The 19,439-nt window shown below is 38.0% G+C and overlaps 2 protein-coding genes and 1 long non-coding RNA gene across 4 annotated transcripts; 1 reads left to right on the forward strand and 2 right to left on the reverse strand.

The window, feature by feature from the left end:
* Positions 1-4,924: 4,924 nt before the first annotated feature.
* hmgb2a (high mobility group box 2a) lies at positions 4,925-7,775 on the reverse strand. Its single transcript, XM_062427987.1, has 5 exons — positions 7,680-7,775; positions 6,671-6,830; positions 6,031-6,179; positions 5,748-5,922; positions 4,925-5,604 (listed from the first exon to the last, which is right to left on the reverse strand). Exons 2-5 carry the CDS (start codon positions 6,815-6,817, stop codon positions 5,431-5,433), a joined length of 645 nt encoding a protein of 214 aa, XP_062283971.1. The 5' UTR covers positions 6,818-6,830; positions 7,680-7,775; the 3' UTR covers positions 4,925-5,430.
* A 2,225-nt stretch (positions 7,776-10,000) lies between these two features.
* Positions 10,001-12,294, reverse strand: LOC133988364 (uncharacterized). The gene is made up of 4 exons (XR_009925614.1): positions 12,176-12,294; positions 10,970-11,330; positions 10,579-10,736; positions 10,001-10,482 (listed from the first exon to the last, which is right to left on the reverse strand). It is a non-coding gene; the product is annotated as an uncharacterized LOC133988364 (long non-coding RNA).
* Positions 11,794-19,439, forward strand: pmm2 (phosphomannomutase 2). 2 transcript variants are annotated; one of them, XM_062427976.1, is made up of 8 exons: positions 11,794-11,802; positions 14,270-14,381; positions 14,656-14,732; positions 14,938-15,029; positions 15,271-15,370; positions 16,167-16,242; positions 16,388-16,503; positions 18,311-19,439. In XM_062427976.1, the coding sequence occupies exons 2-8, from the start codon at positions 14,285-14,287 to the stop codon at positions 18,413-18,415; spliced, it is 663 nt and encodes a 220-aa protein (XP_062283960.1). In that variant the 5' UTR covers positions 11,794-11,802; positions 14,270-14,284; the 3' UTR covers positions 18,416-19,439. The 2 variants fall into 2 exon arrangements, with proteins under 2 accessions (XP_062283960.1, XP_062283952.1); XM_062427968.1 differs by lacking the exon at positions 11,794-11,802 and adding an exon at positions 12,455-12,609.

Here is a 19,439-nt window from a genome sequence, read left to right on the forward strand (position 1 = left end):
ACCTCATCCTGTAAGGTGCAAATTGGCTAATTTCCATATTGTCATTTCTCACCGTCCATTCTCCTTTTGATTGCTTAATGTGTGTAATCGTCTAAACAGTAATGATGTGCCATTGTCACAGCAATGACTGCACAGTGCTATGGCAGAGAGAGATATACGCAACAAGTGAACCTTTTCGGGCATTCCATATTGCATTTTTACCTGTATTTGTCAGCAAGAAACAATATATGGTTTTCCTCTAGTTAAAATGTCACCGTTTTGATTTTTTTCCCCCCTTTTTTTTCCTTCCCTACTGATTGGATTTAATTTTTCTTTTCAGAGAGAGAATTTTGGGTCACTTGAGAGGTGTGAAGTATTAATGATAGTACTAGTATTAGGTAATAATCAGGAGGCTTTTAAGAACCAACACAGTGACCACTTGATTTGAGGATGAAGGACAAACCACAACCAGACTGATTTAGTACCTCTAAATTGAGTGTATACATCAAACTATATCTTTTTAATAAGTTGTATGATGATTGTAGGCATATCAGATATCAGATTCCTTCAATTCAACAACCTTTTTAGCACCAGAGAGAGAGCGAGAGCGGCCTTAAATTTGCATGTGAAATCGCTCTGACTGCTGTTTCAGGTTTACATTTGATAGTTCACAGAGTCACAGGCAGAAAACACTCCTCATTGAGATCGATTGTTACTGTGAAACAGGGTCCTGAGAGGTTATAGTCTCTCAACCTGAAAGCCAGTTTCATTAAAATTCAGTAGTACTCTTGTTGTTTAGTGAGCCTTGCTATCACAGCAACACAAACAGCTAATTAAAGGCTAATTAAATGTAATAAACAGGCAGTTTTTGCAGATAACATGAGTTTTATATAGACGGAGGATGTGAATAGATTAAACTTTTTTTTTTAAATTAACCCATGACATGACTTAACACTGTCATTTAATCTAATTTTAGTTAGGCTATGACTCAAACTTTTCTAAATAATTGTGTTACTATACTTTTCCTTCCTGAAATAGTACAGTATTCTATGTATCTATAGCCAGAGTAGCAGCACAGTTCTAGAGATGGCAATGTCTTATCTATTGGTGATGGACTGCTGTGAACATGCATGCTCCCCAGAGGATGAAGAGCAATTACTTCAGTATTTGCTAGTGCCTTCAATCGGGTCAAAATTCCATGAAAAATTCAATACCTTTTGACTAAATACCTGCAAACTCATGTATGTTTGTATGTGATGTGCTACTGTGTGTAGCTTTGTATTTTGTGTGTTTCCTGTGTGTTTTTTTGCTTTGTACTGTTTGCTTTTGTGCTGTTAATTTTTAATATTGACCTACTGAAAAGCCTGCCGATGAAAATGAGCTATGAGCGAACTCTGTTAAATGTTAGCATTGAAAGTACAGTACCGTGAATGCTAACACTTATATTTAACATTGTACATGAGCCCAATAAACACATCACTACTACTACTACTGTTTATCCCATAAGCCTGTACTTTAGCCTGTATTTAGAGCTAATTGGCTAATGCCGTCATGCTAACACGCTAACCTAAGATTGGGAACATAGTCAACATTATGCCTACTTAGCAATCTCGATACCAGGTCAAAAGTGCACTAGCTTCATCACACATCTTGTTTTCAACACAACAAGAGGAAGAAAAGATAATATATGCCTCTATATAGCTATAATACTACCATAATTAATTATGTTTCAGCAGTTAGCACAGCGTCAGCCTCTTTATTAGTTAAAGTGCTTCATAATTCAGTATTGGTGCTTATAGCAATAGCCTGCTAGCTGATGTGGGACACACACACCGTGGATATACATGTATGTTTTTTTCTTCTTATACTCAACAATTAGATGTTTTGACACATTATATGCATGCAACTTCTAATATTCATATGCAATTTGTGATATTTTGATATGATACATGACCCACAAAGTCACATGATCTTTATTACATGACACCCTTGCTTGGATTCAACACCAATCATGTTCACTTTAATGTTGTAGAAAAAGAGATAAATAAGAGATAAATCAAATTTACTCTACTTTACCCTATGAAATTAGGCACAAATGAACTAATATTACATTATGAATGACTGTTCCCCTACATGAAGCCTCACTACTGTGCAACTGAATAAACTCAATGAAACACAGCCTGCATTCATGTTATTAGTTACTGTGAGTTTTCTGCTTTAGTGTGTCAAAATGTCTGCAACGGTGGAATAACTATTACTGTCTATTACAGCTAAATATGCTCACAGGGGACCAATCAAGACTTCTCAGCTTTACAGTGGAGAAGGTTAACACACACACACACACACACACACACACACACACACACACACACACACACACACACACACACACACACACACACACACACACACACAACAACAATAACAAAAACCGAAACATTGTTGAAGGCATGTTCTAAACATTGCGTTTTTCTTCTTCTATCTTAAACCTGCACACGTAACGTTAGTAATGAGACAGAGCTGTCGTTATCATATCTCATTTACAGATTTAATACATTTTAAAAAAAATGTGCCGGCGAACAAAAATTTGAATGAAAGGTGAAAATTGCGTAATGCGTTTACGTTACACATGACCGCTGCTGCTTCAACAGCGTTTCACTGATTCATATATGAGCACATAAGCCGTTTTTACCGGACGCCAGGCGGGTTTTCTCACCTATAAATCACCTACATCTTGCTCACTTGATGCTATTTAACCGAAGAGGCGTTCACTTGTCGCAAGGAAACTAAGTGAATCACAAAGACGTCGTTTTAGATATAATAATAATAATATATATATATTTAAATAATGAACGCTCGACTCCACCACGGTTAAATCAATAGGCTAACCCTGTTTGTGAGCCACTAACGAGCTCTTTTCACCCCTAATTACTGCCTTCACTTCACCTGCCAACCAGCCTCAGCGTGATATTTCATGTGTGTGTGTTTCTCTTGATATTTTAAGAGTGTGTAGATGCCATCAACAGGTCTCAGCAGCACTAACTAATCCGTGTGGAAACTGTGTGTTACTGAGACACTTGAGTGTCGCAGATGTGCTCCGTCTGGACAGCACAGAGTGGCAGACGCGCATTCTGCAGGATTTATCTCTGTTGCAGTGTGTGTGTGTGAGTGTGTGTTTGTGTGTGTGTTTGTTCGTGTGCTAATAGGCTGATGGTGTGTATCAGTGTTTTTCTTCTTACCGTCAGGTGTCTGGCTGGCTCGTGCACAACGGACAGCTCCCAGGTGCTGATCTGTCCTCCGCTCACCGTCCTCCGGCGGCAGCGATTGGTCCGTGAGGATAATCACTTTGATCAGCTATTGGCTGTGTGGGGTGTCAGTGAGGTATGTATTTACGCTCCCTTCATGACTCCAGCATGATGTATGATTATATTAATGTGATCCAGCCAGGATTTATTTACCTGGGTCAAACCTTGTGTCTGGATCACAGTTACAGACTTGTTCCAGCAATTTTGCAACGGAAATTCAAATTGAATTAGCTGGTTCAGGGTCAAAAGTGGAAAATTATAATTTAATTAAGTAAAAGAGTTCCATAATAAGTAATCAGTGTTTTTTGGGTATTCCAAATATCAAGCAAAATGTGCTTTATGTCAAATTAACTGTTTAATTGGTTGGAATATTCTCACTACAGTGACAGATTTGTTCACTTTTTATAATGAAATAACATTTTTAATAAAGTGCTCCATTCTGTAATAAAATGACCTGATAAGAGTTAAGATGATGTCACTACACAATGAATAATATTTTATACATTACTACTAAATCTCATCTACAAAATATTGGACATTTGTTATTTGTTTAAGGACAAAGAAACAACACAACACACTACACATAAACATACTGTTTAACACCTCACATGTTTAAATCACATGACTCCTCATCAAAGCAGCCATAATCACCATTCAAACTCAGCTGACATCTAGCTGCATCAGGTCATGATATGAATGTATGTGACAGCATTCCTGTTAGTCAGTGACTGTACCACAATCATTGTTTATATTAATAGGCACATTTTAGTGAGTAGACAGATAAGTAAGCATACAGAGCCCAGCCAGTATTGTCTACTAAATGGATCCTGATGTGTTGCTGACTAGCTGGAATTCAGAATGCGGTGCTCCTCAGTTCAAGGATTTTGGTGAGAAAGTTGAATGTGTTGCATGTTCTCTGATGCGTGACAGTCTGTAAACACAACGTGCACACATTTGAACAACTGTCATTTAAAGTTTTTTTCTATGTCTAAATGAATATTTATCCATTAACAAAGATTAATAGAACATGACACTTAATCAAGTAACCATACACCACTGCATGCCTTCTTACCAATATACAGGTCATCATTCTTCAGTTAAAGTGAACAGCTGACCATAACTGAACAAGCTCAATCAGTTGTTTGAATAAAAACTAGGTTTCCTCCTACCATATATGATGTGCCTCTAGCCATAAATGTCAAAGTTTGTAATGGTCGCGTCTTCATGAATGTTTTTCAGAGGGGTATTACACTGATCCCTTTCATTACAAATGTTAGTGACTTCAGCTGTATGCTCTTTGGGCGCCTAGTGTTGCTGAGGCCCGTTTGACACACCAGACTGAGACACTAACCCCTTACCAACCCTGGACACTTTACAGTCACATGCATACATGTCATGTACACAGCCTGAAACTGGCTTTAAAATGAGTATTGCCATTGTTATGACATCAGAAGGACCCCAAGGAGCATATCATTAGCATTAGTCTGCTAACCAGATCTGTTATGTGTGTTTCACATTAGTATTCTACAATGTGTATTTTAATCACACTGAAGATTAAGTATTATGACGTACCAGATTCTGTGTTTTAAATAATAAAATCCTTAAACTTAAAGCATCCAATTAATTGACAATCCACACAGTTATAATCAATATACAAAATTTTATTACAAAAAAAAATTCGTTCTACATGAAAGTTCCACATTAAAAATGGCTGCAAACATTTTAATCAAACTACAGATAAATCCCGGTGGTAAAATGACTGAAGAAACAGCACCACTGAACAGAACATAAGCAGTGCTTCCAGAAACAAATAAATTCTTTAAAACTTGACTGATTTGCTGCTGTACATTGCCTGCACAGATGTTTTTAGTCCACTGTAATATCAGTTTGTGCCCACTGAGATGGCAAAGAGGCTCCAAGATGTGACAAACCATCAGTTTAGCAGAAAGACTGTCTTTATAGGGGGGGGACTAAGTGAGAAAATAAAAACTAAATCCCTGAATTTGAAAAGGAATATAGGTCTGATCCTACAGAGGCAGACCAACAGGGACAGCAGGCTATACTGTTGGAATCATCCACACAAAAAAACAAACAGGAGTTTAGCTGAACAATGCATTGCAAACTTCACATCCTTAACATAAACCACTTAGTCATCATCCTCATCATCGTCGTCATCGTCTTCCTCCTCATCGTCGTCGTCATCATCATCGTCATCATCATCAACTGGTTGTGCTTTCTTGGCAGCGGGCCTGCCAGGTCCTCCCTTCTTACCAGCGTCGCTCTTCCCCATACCACTTTTAGCTCTGTAGGCAGCGACATCCTGCAAAAATACATTCAATCATATACTTAATACAACCATTCATCTAACATTCCACAAGTCTATCAATAAACACAAAATATACCACAACCAATTTATCAGCTGTAATGTGATGAGGATGCACTTCATTAAAAACATGTAAATACCTTCTCGTATTTTTCCTTCAGTTTGCCTGCCTTCGCCTCATAAGGAGCTTTGTCTTTGGCACCCTGTGTGGACCACAGCTCACCGAGCTTCTTGGCGATGTCACCGATGGAGATACCAGGATGCTCCTCCTTGATCCTTGGGCGGTGGTCAGAGCAGAAGACGAAGAAGGCAGAGCTGGAAGGGAAGATAGATGTGTTAAAGTCACAAAGCACCAGATCATGTTTGTGCACACAGGGGCACACTACTTTCGTTTTTTTAAATGTGCATTATGGATGTGCTTACGGTGGCCTTTTGGGGGCGTTGGGGTCCTTCTTCTTCTTGCCCTTCTTGGTGCCCTTCGGAGGAATGTATGTTTTCATCTCTCTGTCATACCGGACCTTGTCGTTCTTCGCCAAATCTTCAAACTTCACCTTTTCCTTGGCTGACATGGTCTATAAAACACACAAAGAAAACCACTGAGTTAAACAAATGCCTTTCATAAAAATATGTTTTAATATGTCTGTTTGTTTCTATTCTTCAGACACTTTATTAATAACTTATGTAGCCACCCTTCCATTTTTATGAAAACAAAATGGAGTCCTTTTGCCAACAGCTGTTGAGCAATTTACTTCAATTACACAATCTTTTCAAGTTGTACACACTTGAGTACACCTAGAAACTTGTTCCTGCTTTGCTCCATTTAACTAAACACTGAAAAAAATTTTGAGCAAAATTACTAAAAATGTGATGCAAATCTCACAAGCACGTCAAATGCAAATAAGTTTCGAATGCATAAATAACTAAAAAAGTATTTATTTTTTAAATTTGAACTATAAATGTATAACTTAATATATACATTTTAAATTTTTAAGATTTTTTTTATTAATACATTTTATTAATAATTAATACATGTATTCATTTATTTTTACTAACGCCAACTTACCTTCCATCTTTCAGAGCATTTCTTGGAGAACTCAGCGAAGCCCACACTGGTCCCTGGGTGTTTCTTTTTGTGCTCCTCGCGGCAGGTTGCCACAAAGAAAGCATAAGAGGAGGTCTTACCCCTCGGCTTATTTGGGTCCTTGGTCATGGTTGCAATTTATCTAAAAACAATAGAAAAAGTATTGCATTAAACAACCCTGACAATACTCACATAACGTACATATATAGCTGGAAACTTGCAACTGCACAATAACCTTAACTTAATACAATATTCCAACCTGACTGTATACTTAACATTATGTAAAGTCAATTGAACTCTAGCAAATATTCACACATAAGTCGTCGTTCAACTAATTCGACCAACGTTATTGTAACAAACAGGGCAAGCAGACGCCCAAGGGTGTTTTAAGGCTCTAATCGGATTTCTGCCTTACTGGGACAAAAAGACACGACTCCATTTTGTATCTTCCCGCCTAAACTAAACTGCGCCCAAATTTAACGAACAAAGTGACTTAATAGCCAGTCACTTTTCACTTTCACAAGACTTGTGTTATTCTATTGCGTGGAGGACTACCAGCCACGCCAATGAGTCCGAACCAACAGTGTATTTAGTTGGCCTAGTTCAAACTTGAGCGCGTCGGAGCTGCAGTCATGTAGCAATGCTAAGCTAACGCTAACCAAATGGCGTTTGAACTGCATGTTGCGCACTAACAGCAGCGGACGTGCTGCCTAAGGTTAGACCACCGGACAACAGCCAAAACCTCGGTGTTCGTCGTTTTAACAACCAGAATCAAACGGATTTCTTCATAAACACACTTTACGGTAATACTATTTTGTAAGATATAAACTATTTCGAATAAAAATTATATATTAATAGACTTTAGTCCACAAATATGTACAAATACGCGATTTAGCTCTCATAGACATCACACCACATAACAAAAGAAAACACAGTTGTATTTAAATAACAAAATTTGTTAAATTTAACGCCCAACATGGCGAAGTCTTACCTGTTTCCAGCTGAACGAGTGGAAACGACTGGATGAGGAAGAAAGCTCAACTGTTTTGTTACCGTCTGCAAAGCCTAACTAACTTGACTAGAAGTACTTCCACAACTCCTCCCCTCTCTCAGGGGATTGGTCAGATATAATCTTTTAGATTTGAATGGAGGCACGTGACAAACGCCCACCACTGTGATTGGTCACATTATGTGACATGAAGACCTCAAGTTTGTGTGTCTTGTCTGCACAGTGATTGGTTGAGCTGGGGTTTTAAACACACGGCGCGAAAAGCCCTTTGTTTGCTTGGAGTCAAACTATGTTTATGTGTAGATGTATACTGTGGCTCATTTTACATATTTTAACCCTTTGTTTGCTGCAGTCGAGAAATGTAGGTAGCAGCAACTGTAAGAGCATTTATTTGTCTTTTTAATAAACAATCTGCAGCACCAAGAGACAACTCTTAATTCACATTAATCTATTCGTTTTTTTTTAAATTGTCTTGTCTGCCCGGTGTTATTATGTATGCAAACCAATACCAATAAAATATATTTTTTTAAAGGTAAAAATCTGCTTTGTTGACTGCTAAACCTGACAGAAAAGATTTATGGATTTATAAAATACAAGTTCAAATCTAATATATTGTGACTATGTGATACACATTAATCAATGCCTGCTATAAGGTAGTTAAGTGCAATATAAGGCTGTGTTGTAACTCAGTAAGATACTCACATGAAGAAATCCAGATTTCACAATGAGATATTTTGTCATAATTAGATATGTTCTTGCCACTAAACCTCTTCTGGCAAATCTCAGTGGTAGGTGGTAATAGCACACACCGCAGACAGAATCGATGCATTTTCATTCATCAGATCATAAATGACTTTCATTTATTGGGCCTCTACTACCTGGCCCAAGTCAGAGGGGAGTTTGTGAGAAATGGTGTTTGGATTTAGGAACTTTTAGACAAGGAGCTTGCGAATTAGAGAATTAGCCACTAATTCCTGAACATAACGGTTAAGAGAGATAGAGTATAACAGTTCACAAGTATGAATGCTACTACATGAACACTATCAATATGAGTTCTAATTGGAACAAAATGATGTGTTAAAGGTTCCACACCAAATGAAAACTTCTTAAGCTACTGTATGCAGAGGACTATAAATATAGCTATAAATTAAATTAAACTTCACACTTTGAAGATTCATGTTAGCTGGTGGAGTATTAGACTTCATCTGTTGTCTTTACATCATCCATGCATAATGGCTTATATATCTGGGTTATTGAGGGTGGGGGGGGGGGCAGATATACAATATGTTTCACCCTTTGTTTGGACACATGGTTGTTGTTGAGCGCTCTGAGTCAATACAAAAACCTTAATCCCCTCCTAACTGTACATGGAGGAACAAAATATCAGGCAATACATATAGACTAAACCGTACAGCACCACACATTATAACCAAACTATATAAACATGAAGCTACCACATAGTTGAACCAATATCTTTCTATGTTTTGGTAACTGAGTGTAGCTCCATCTGTTATACTGGTTTAAATCCTGCATCATACGGGGGAAAACATTTTTTAATCTTTTTTCACCCTTGTCAAAGATGTAGGTCACAGCAGTGGTTCCCAACCTTAAGGCCTACAAACTTAAAGGGTCCCAAGATAAACCTGTAGAGTTTCAAGAATATACATTGTTTCAAGCCAAAAAATGTAGGGAACCACTTGGCTACAGAACATCATCTATGCAGTGTAATGAAGATCATAAGGAAGCATGAGGAAAGACTTCAGGGGCTGGATGAGGATAGAGCTTTAATGACTGAATCTAAGTGTATGTATGCATATTCATATTGCATGCCATTTTTATTCGATTGTCCAATACACAGTCATAGAATATAATCTGACCTATATCTCTAAAATAAATGCTCCTCTATCTCTGCTGGTTATAAGAAGCTTATAGGCTTCTGTCCACAAGCATGAAACCTGTCCAGGACATAAATGCTCTTTTCTACCTCAATGCAACAACATGTGCTGTGTGTGGTAGAGCATGATAACGTGAGATTTCAACCTAGATTGCTTTACTAACAATACTGAGGATGATCATTAGACATCATTTGATCATTACTCATGCTTTCAGTCTCACAGTCAGGGTATAAAACGTATTACAACAATGGAATTAAAATAATAAGTTAAAGGTTCAGCAAATGTTGTTACAGCACTGTAGATCACTGTAGGTCTCTAATTCTCAAACCATAAAAAACAATGATGTGCACATTAAAGTCGAGCAAGGCAAGAGCCAGTGCTCCAATTGGACGTCATTATTTTATTATTTATTGTTAGATATGAAATGCATCAATATTGCATTAAAAAAAATGCTTATAATAAATAAACCGTATGGTCTTCTGACCAGATCTGACCAGCACATATTCTCAAACAAAAGAAAGCTTAATGACTTATGGATGAAAACATAAATATTTAACTCTGTCATTTGATGGCTGGGAATGAAGACAGTGGCAGACATGCGTGTAAGTTATGATTGGTCGGTTTTGAACTGTATTGACCTTTAATAATGCTCACTGTTGAGAATGCTGATTCACAGCTGCATGTAAAAGCTAGACATGGTCAAGGTGTCATTTTGGTAAGTGCAGTGAAGTGTGTCTGCAGCACGGTAACAATTACAGTTTTTATAGTTTCCACGGTAGCTTAACAGGTCAGTTCTTACTATTTGTGGAGAACTCTGGATAGTGTGTACGGTTTCTTTGCCGATCCACCTTGGAACTGTCCAACTTGAACTGGAAAGACTTGGACAACTGCTGCCATATCACACGTTATGTTCTTTCCTTGGAACAATCATTAAAGTGTAACATGATGTAATGTCAGCTGAGAAGATCATAATATACATACCATACCTTATCTTCAGGAAGCATTTTGAACTTTGTGGCTTTCCGACTCCTCTGTTGTGCCAGGAATTGTGCCCGATGCCAACACCCTGCATTGGCTCACTTTATTCAGTACATTTTATGAGTTTCTGTCAGGAATTCTCTTAGTATGGCGATGGGTGAAGATGCTAAGAGAAAGCATAGGCCGATCTTTTACCAGAGTGGAGCACAGATCAAATAAATGAACATGTAAATTGTCTTCTTTCATCCTAATTGTAACCTTAAATTCAGTACATAAAATACATCTATATTTTTATATGTGTTACATTAAAGTGACTTTAGTTCCAATCTGCCATTGTTTTACGAGGGAGTGTTTTCAGTGTAACAGTAAAAGAGTAACATGTTGGTTTTGTTAACTCACATTCATAAGACAAAGATGTAGCAGAGTTTAGGCAGCTGTGGTTCAGGAGGCAGAGCTGCCGTTCATCAATCAGAAGATCGGTGATTCGATTCGCGGTTCTCCAGTCCACATGTCCATGTGTCCTTGGGCAAGATTTTTAACCACAGCTGTGCCAACAGTGTGTGTCTCCTTCCTGATAGGCCGGTTGGCCCCTGTGTGGTAGCCCCTGTCATCAGTGTGTGAATTTGTGAATGTGACATGAAGGGTAAAAGCACTGAGTGGTCAAAAAGACTAGAAAAAGCATGATATACTGTACAGTCCTGTGCAGAAGGCCATCACCATCATACAAACAGAAAGACTGTGTCTCTTCGGCCCCCATTATCTGTAAATAACAGGAAAATCTGTCAAAATCAGTTAAAAATCTGACATTTCCACATTATCTTTTTCAGCAGACACACCTCAAAGTCCCTAATCAGTTTGCTTATAGTCCGCAGATATGCAGCACTGTGCAAGTCTTAGGCCACCATTAGACTTATTGTTTTAACAATGCTATTATGATCATATATAATTATTTCTAAGTCTCTTTAATAGAATAAAACCAGAAAATACAGGAAATGTGTATCCAGTATTTTTTTTAAAACAGGAACAAAAGTGAACATATTCTATTGGCTAAAGTGGCATGTATTTATTGTGACCTCCTCTTACACTTGAGCAATAGCAGGAACCTGGCTCTCTTAAACCTAAATGGAACGGAGCCTCAAAAAATAATAATAATTAATGTCAAATGTTGTGAACATATTTCCTGTATTTTCTGTTTGCATGATGGTGGTGGCCTAAGACTTTTGCACAGTACTGTAAGTACAAATGTATCAATCTGCTCATCTAATAATCAGAAAGAGGTGTATGTCCTAGAACTACTTCTTTAAAGCTGTAAGAAAGAAAGAAAATAAATCTTATGAAGTACATTTGTTGTTCTTTAAATGTTGCTTTTCCCTTGTCAAATACTATTTATATGTATATATGAGCATAATATTATACTATATCCTCTTAAGGCCTGGTAATTCAAACCAAACTGTTTTGGGGGAAAAGTCTATATCGACAAAGGCCATAAGTTGTGATGAGGGGTCGTAAAAAGCCATTTGTTTCAAGCTAAAAATGTCGGAAAGCACTCCTGCGTAGAGCAATGGAGACCATTAAGCAGAGCGAGAAGAGACTTGAGAGGCTTACCAAATGCTCTCATGACTCTTTCAGTACTCTAGCGTCAGGAAGCAGCTGTTCCTGTTGCTCTAACACCCACTGTGTCCTCAGCTCACTCTATGTAGGCCGCTGTTATAAGCTGTGACGATGCATGTTGACTCTACACTCCTGTGCAACATGGTGGCGGTATACGTCTTTCACTACGGTTCACCGCCCGCCATTATAACACAAAGAAGAAGAAGAAGCGTAGCGTAGCGTCATGCTTACGTCTGCAGTCCATTTATAAACGTCAGAGCGGTTGAGTTAAGGCAGGTTTGCTACACGTTATAGAAGAAGGAGCTGTGGCACAGTGCGGTACATGTTATAAAAGAGACACACTCAAGTTTATCTGTACAGACAAGATGGTGGACACCAGCACGCTCTGCCTCTTTGATGTGGACGGCACGCTCACGGCCGCGAGACAGGTACATAATAAATGTGCGCGTGCATGTGAGTGAGAGAGAGAGAGACAAGCAGAGAGAGAAACAAACAGAGAGAGAGAGAGAGAGAGAACTTCATTCATACAAACACATGACTAGCTGGTAGTCAGTTGAACATCCGGTTCCACGTTGTTATCGTAGTTATTACGATCACAAAATGTTTTCCACAGAAACGTGTCCCTTAACACAGATACATGACATTAGCCAGCATGTGTCCCTGTGTCTTAGTTAAACTACAGTTACAGCCATAGTTAATAAAGAACTATCATGTGAGCATTAGTGGAACATTACTGGCTTTTCTCCATGGTTTTTTGCTGCATTTCTTCAAGTAACAGGAAGTGTGTGGCGGAACATCAATGCTGACGGACCAATGTAGTTATTTTTAAGTTTTTAGTGTTAGTTTGAGTTTGTTGGAGACATTCAACGTTGCCAATAAATTGTAAACATTCTGCATGAATAGTAAATTTAGTTACTATCTGAATTCAAACACACATACATCTAAGTCAACAAATGTGACGCTAATGCTAACCGTGTTTCCATGAGCTTCCACTAGCATTTTTTTGCTAACAGATTGAACCAGCTCCGCCAGTGCCAGAAAATTGTCTGATATATCTATGTGCTAATTATAGCCTAGGTAAACTGACGTGCGATAGGTATTGCACTCAAAAGGAAAATGGCACATATATTAATGTTCCTTGTGTCAAATTGTTTCAGAATGTGTAGATTTTTTTAATCTGGGACACTATTTTTTAGGCTTAGAAATACTTGATATATTTCTAAGATATATACAAAGCGACCTTATCTGCCAAAACTTTCTGAAATGCGTGTACCCATATTTGGTCATTTAATTTTGTTTTCCGACATATTTTTTTTGCTTTCTGCGTCAGATAGGTTAAAAAAAACCAGTAGCCTAAATGTTCATGTGTAATGTTAAATAATATAACTTACACATACACTAGTTAACTTTAAAATAACTTCATAGAAAAAGAGATAAATACACTGGAGCCTAGTTGTCCCACATTAGTCAGTGTCCCACATTACCCTAATACCTCCTATGTATTTGTGTATGTTATCTTGTCTTTCTTCTCTCATCTTTAATTCTTTACAACTTTAACTTTTATATTCTAATCTTTTTAAGCCTCCTGTGGGCAGGTGTTGTCATTTAAAATACACTGCAGTCAATCGTTACAGCGCCATTGTGATGTCCATGTCAAATAATTAAACTTGATTTAACTTCTGTTGTTGAGTATGTAGTAGAATACAGGGATGACATCATTACGGGGTTTAGTGAGTGTGCTCATGTGCAACAGACAGAGCAGGTAACCTAAAGTGCAACCTCTGCTCAAAATAGCACAATTAAATGACCACAAAAGATACAAAAAGTTGTAATACAAGAATAAAATACAACAGAGGACATGGAGAATGATTGAGATACATGCACAATGTTAAATACTACTAAATAATCTAGATGCAGTAGCTGAAGACAGTTATAAGAGTAGAAATTGACTCTATCAGATGTCTCTTCCTGTTGTTGGCTGTGGTCTCATCATATCTCTTACAGGCTTCCATTAAGTCTTGTTGCTATCACTATCTTGTCCTATCACATCAGTAAATGTAAATTGTGTGTGTGTGTGTGTGTTTTCAGCCCGCGACTCCAGACATGGCCGAGTTTATCCAGAAGCTGAAAACTCGGGTTCGAGTCGGAGTGGTGGGGGGCTCGGACCTCGTCAAGATCCAAGAGCAGCTGGGAGATGACGGTGAGACACCAACTGAAGCCGAAGCCATGCACGATTCTTCTGCTGTGAAAAGCTGTCGGAGGAAGTCAGCTCTGTGCATTTACAAACATGTATTTCTGATGTTTTACACCAGTTTAAATGCTTAAACTGAAAAATGTGTGTGGGGTCACCATTATTGAGTCTATTTTGACTCAGCTTTGTTCTACCTAGCATTAAGAGCTTCCATAAGTCAGCCAATAACTGCTTTAGCATTAGATAAGCTTGATTATTTCTTTCTATGTGTGTCTATGTACAGTGATCCAGAGAGTGGACTATGTGTTTGCTGAGAATGGTCTTGTGGCCTATAAGAACGGACAGTTAGTCTCTATTCAGGTAAGATTTAAAGACTAAAAACGCCTTTTTTACGTTAATGCTCTCAAGCCTTTATTGTGGAAAGTCCTCATTTAACAGAGGAAGGTAATTTTCTCTCCTAGAATCTTGGTTTTATGATCACAGATACTCTAAATATGATGTTGTCTAATGTTACAGGCACCAGGAAATGAATTTCATCTTAGTTGTCGGGGTTTGTTTTTTTCAGTCCATCCAGGCCCACATGGGAGAAGAACTCCTACAAGATTTCATCAACTTCTGTCTCAACTACATGGCCAAGATCAAACTGCCCAAGAAGAGGTAGAGACTTAGAAGAACTGGCTGTTAGTGATTCTGTTGAGACTCACAGTGACTGAAGTGTATCATGTTTTGTTTTGTTTTGAACCTAGTTTTAGTCTAGCTTTTAATTCACTTGTTACTTTATTAAATTAATAAAAAAAGTCTTATTATCAGCTTGTCAATCAACTGTGAAGCACTTTGAACTACTTGTACCTATATGAAAGGTGCTATATAAATAACGTTGTGATTGATTGCTTTACAGGGGGACATTCATTGAGTTTCGTAACGGCATGTTGAACGTCTCCCCTATCGGACGCAGCTGTACGCATGAGGAGAGGAAGGAGTTCTATGAGCTGGACAAGGTAGCGCATCACTAAAAGCTGCATTCATCCATATTTATATATATATATATACTTATTTTAAAATGAATATTGGACTTATACTCTTGAAGTGGCCTGAAACACAACTCACACATTGCAAAAACTTGAAAAAACAAGAAAATAAAGTAATGAAATGAGGAAAATATGACTTAAAATAAGCAAAATCATCTGCCAACAGAACAGGAACATTTGACTTGGTAAGATTTTTTATAACAAGTAAATATATGTACACTCAGAAACCCCCACAGATGGGTTAAAACTAGTGTTTGTCTAGCCTAGTATTCAATATAGATTATTCAATTCAGATTTTACTACAAATTTCACACTGTGGATACACGGGACAGCCACCTTGGGTTTAGAGGTTGGGTCTGGTGAGGATGGTCTGACTTCAGGGGACATTCAAGTTGAAATTTCTGACTGGGAACTCAGTAATTCCAACTTCTGAGTATAAATGGAATGTATCCTTAGTATCTGCTGGCAACTGTTTGCTAATATATTTGACACAACATCTTGTATATAATGCGAGAATCTATCATATCAATATATTGTTTTCAGCTTGTTCTACTGCCCCCATCTGGCCAAAAAATGAACTAATGCATCTTTCACTCTCAAAGAAGACTGTGAGCGTAATTACATGTAAACTGGTATTTTTCTTGCTTTTTGGTGATCACACTGCAGCTTAAAAGAATGTTTGTTTAATAGGACAAACATGATATATCTCTTTAACTGAGGCAACAGTACTGAACTTCTTTCACATTCTTGTTTTTGGTCCCAACAGACAGAAAAAATCAGAGAGAAGTTTGTGTCCGTATTAGAGGAGGAGTTCAAAGGAAAAGGATTGTCTTTCTCAATCGGTGAGTCGACTGCATTTATTCCAATTATACAGCCTTTGTATTTACATTGAGTACTGATGTGCTTTAAGCAGCTCAGTTGTGGCTGTTTCTCTCTTCACTATGATGTAAATCCTCTGTGTGGTCTCTTCTCTTTGTCTCTGTGCAGGAGGGCAGATCAGCTTTGACGTGTTCCCTGATGGCTGGGATAAGAGATATTGTCTGGGGATTGTTGAGAAGGACAACTACTCAACTATTCACTTCTTTGGAGACAAAACCAAACCCGTGAGTATGCTAACCGCTGCACCATAATGCCGACGACTGCTGTAGATCCTGCATGTAAATTCAGTGAAAGGCAGAATATCAGTAGAACTGCTGGGTTGAAAAGATCAGACAGAGAACCCAGCTGGATGCCACTCTAGATGATATCTTTACACTATACTGACATTCAGGTTTAATCACTCATCTTTTTCTCTTAGCATTGGTTGTCTGTCCATTGAAAATCTCTATTTTGGTTTTAAAAAACAGCAGTTAATGTGAACAGAGAGCCATAATGGAGAGAAAAAGATTTGTGTTTTCAAATGTGGGTGTGGTGTGAACACACTCTGGAAACACCTGCCTCAAGTTTCAATATGAAAATGTAGCTGACTCATGTTGTTTTCATATCTAAACAGTGTTTTTTAGATTAAGCCGGTGTAATGTAGTCATAGTCAGAGTTGCAGCTGATGTGTGAAGTGGTTAAAAGTGTTTGCTTCAGTTTCATATGTGTACTTTAGGTTTTCTCATCGTGGGTTAAAGGTACACTCCCTGTTTTTTTGTTTTTTTTAATAGCACAGAACAGAACTCGGACACCCAGGCGTTTCCTCCCTGCTCATTGCTGATGTTTTATACTTGTTTAAACTTTTAAATATATTTAGTAATTTTTTGGATATCGTTTACAATACATTTACATTTGTGAGTTAAAGGTTAGGTAGCGGTAACCTTTATTTATAATGACCCTCATTTACAATGGCATCGAGACAATTAGAAAGACGGAAAAGGAAAAAAAAACAGATAAAATCTAATACAATTATAGAAAGCAATTACAAGTAGATGTCCGGATGTTTAAGAAGAAGGTAGAAGTGTCTTTTATTTTAATGAGGTGCTGCATTTTGTTCCATGAGATTAAACATGTTTGTTGCATGTAGGGATGCACTGATATATCAGCCGATAGGTAGTGTAGAACTGGGCTGAATTAATGTAAAACAATTCATGATTTCTTTTTTCCCCCGTGGAATAAATAACAAAAAGCAAAATAACATCCTTTATAAAAACGTCTGTATTGGTTTATGTCGGCAAACTCTTACTTTAAAAACTGGCATCAGTATTGACTCAGAATTTCACAATCAGTGCATCACTGTTCCCATGAGGTGACGGTAAGACGAGGACACTCCAGATCAATGAAAGCCTGCATGCTGTGCTGCTTTAAAAGCCGTCTCACCACACTGATAAAGAAGCAGTCTGAGCCGGAGCTGACTACCTTCACCATTGTAAAACATGTTCCCATTGATCCTCTCGATCCACAGCAGTTAGCAGTGCATAAAGCAGCCTGACGGCCTCTTCACACATACAGTATGCAGGGGTTCTCACCTCAAAACACCCATTTGAGACTTTTTTAGGGGGGCATTTCAGCCATGATGTGAGGTTGAAACGCCAGGAACGATGTTGAATACTCTTATGAAACTTGTTTTGTAACTTCCTGTAAATTCCTCCATTTTCTTCTCCTTTTTTTCCAACAAAAAGAAAGAATAGAGAAGCAGATAAAAATGTGAAGCTATAAAACCTGCCAGTAGAGTTTCAGTGTCTCTTGCCAGTGAAAATAAGCAGTTTATTACCAACCTCTGACGACATCTTCCGTCCTGGATGACTGGAAGGCAACATGTCATTATGGGATATTTGTAGGTCGGAGACAAAAAACTGAATTCAGCAGAATGACATGTTTAGAAAAATCCTATCTGCAGAAAGTACAAAGCCTGTGAGATGTGAGAGGAAAACATCTGTCAAATGATTTATGACTATTGTGCGTCCGTGGGGGGTTTGTGTGTGTTTTTAGGGAGGAAACGACTACGAAATCTACGCCGACCCTCGGACCATCGGCCATGAAGTCTCCAGCCCAGAAGACACAAAACAGCTCTGTCAGCAGCTTTTCTTCTCATGAGCCAGAAGCTGCGACCGTTACTGTACGTTCCCATCACATTTGTACAAAACAAGAGACGACAGACTTTTATTTCGGAGGACGTTTTTCATCCGCGAGGATCTAATCTTGAGGTTTCGTTTACGAAAAAGAATGAATTTAACGCAGGAAGAGCCAATGTGTCTGTGATAATGCCGAGTCAGGACAGAGTCACTGATACATGGAGAGATAGAATTGTGGGTTTTCTTAATGGGGTTTTGAATGAGGAGCGTTATGGCTTTAAGTGTGATAGTAAACATTGTTGATAATCTACAACATTACCTCATGGTAAAGGTTGAGTCAAAACCTTTACCAACATAGCTGCCAGAGATATAAAATGCAGTTTTTTTTCTTTTTTTTGAGTCCACATGTGAGTCTGACCATCATGTCCTTCAATCACTTAACTGGAAATTCAGCTTATTTGTACATGGCCTTAAAAACAGCTTGGTACTGTGTGGAAGCTTCTAGGAAAGTCATGTCAGTGTTAGTTTGATTTTAGTTTTTTGTTTTTTGTCCCTGAGCAAATGTATAAAATCCTTTTCTATGTTTCACTCTTGCCTTTCGTTCATCTACGTTTACCGTCACTGCTCAGTTTGATCCCAACAAACTGGAATCCCTAGCCAGATGTTTTAGAACCCAGATTAGAAGCTTTTATGAACTGGCAGCACTTTAGGCTCAATCACTCTGGTGTTCTGGAAGTTCATTAAGAGTAAAATGTATTAGTTAGTTATTGGACTAATGTAAGGTGAGGAAAAAGCTACAGGTTGAAGGATTTCAGACTAAAGAGGTGTAGAACAAAAACAACTTTATCTGGGTGATGAATTTCCCTTCTTATAAAAAATAAAAAACATAAATGTTTATTTATATTATCGGCTCCTTAAATGTTCTAGAATGTAGGCTGTAATAAGTAATGTTCCCAATATATGGCACTTAAAACCTTAAATGAAGAACCCCCTTGTATTCTGCTGTAAAGGATCAGAACTGTGAGAAATAAAAGAAGGGAACAATG

This window comes from Scomber scombrus, chromosome 2 (assembly GCF_963691925.1).
Source record: "Scomber scombrus chromosome 2, fScoSco1.1, whole genome shotgun sequence".
NCBI lineage: Eukaryota > Metazoa > Chordata > Actinopteri > Scombriformes > Scombridae > Scomber > Scomber scombrus.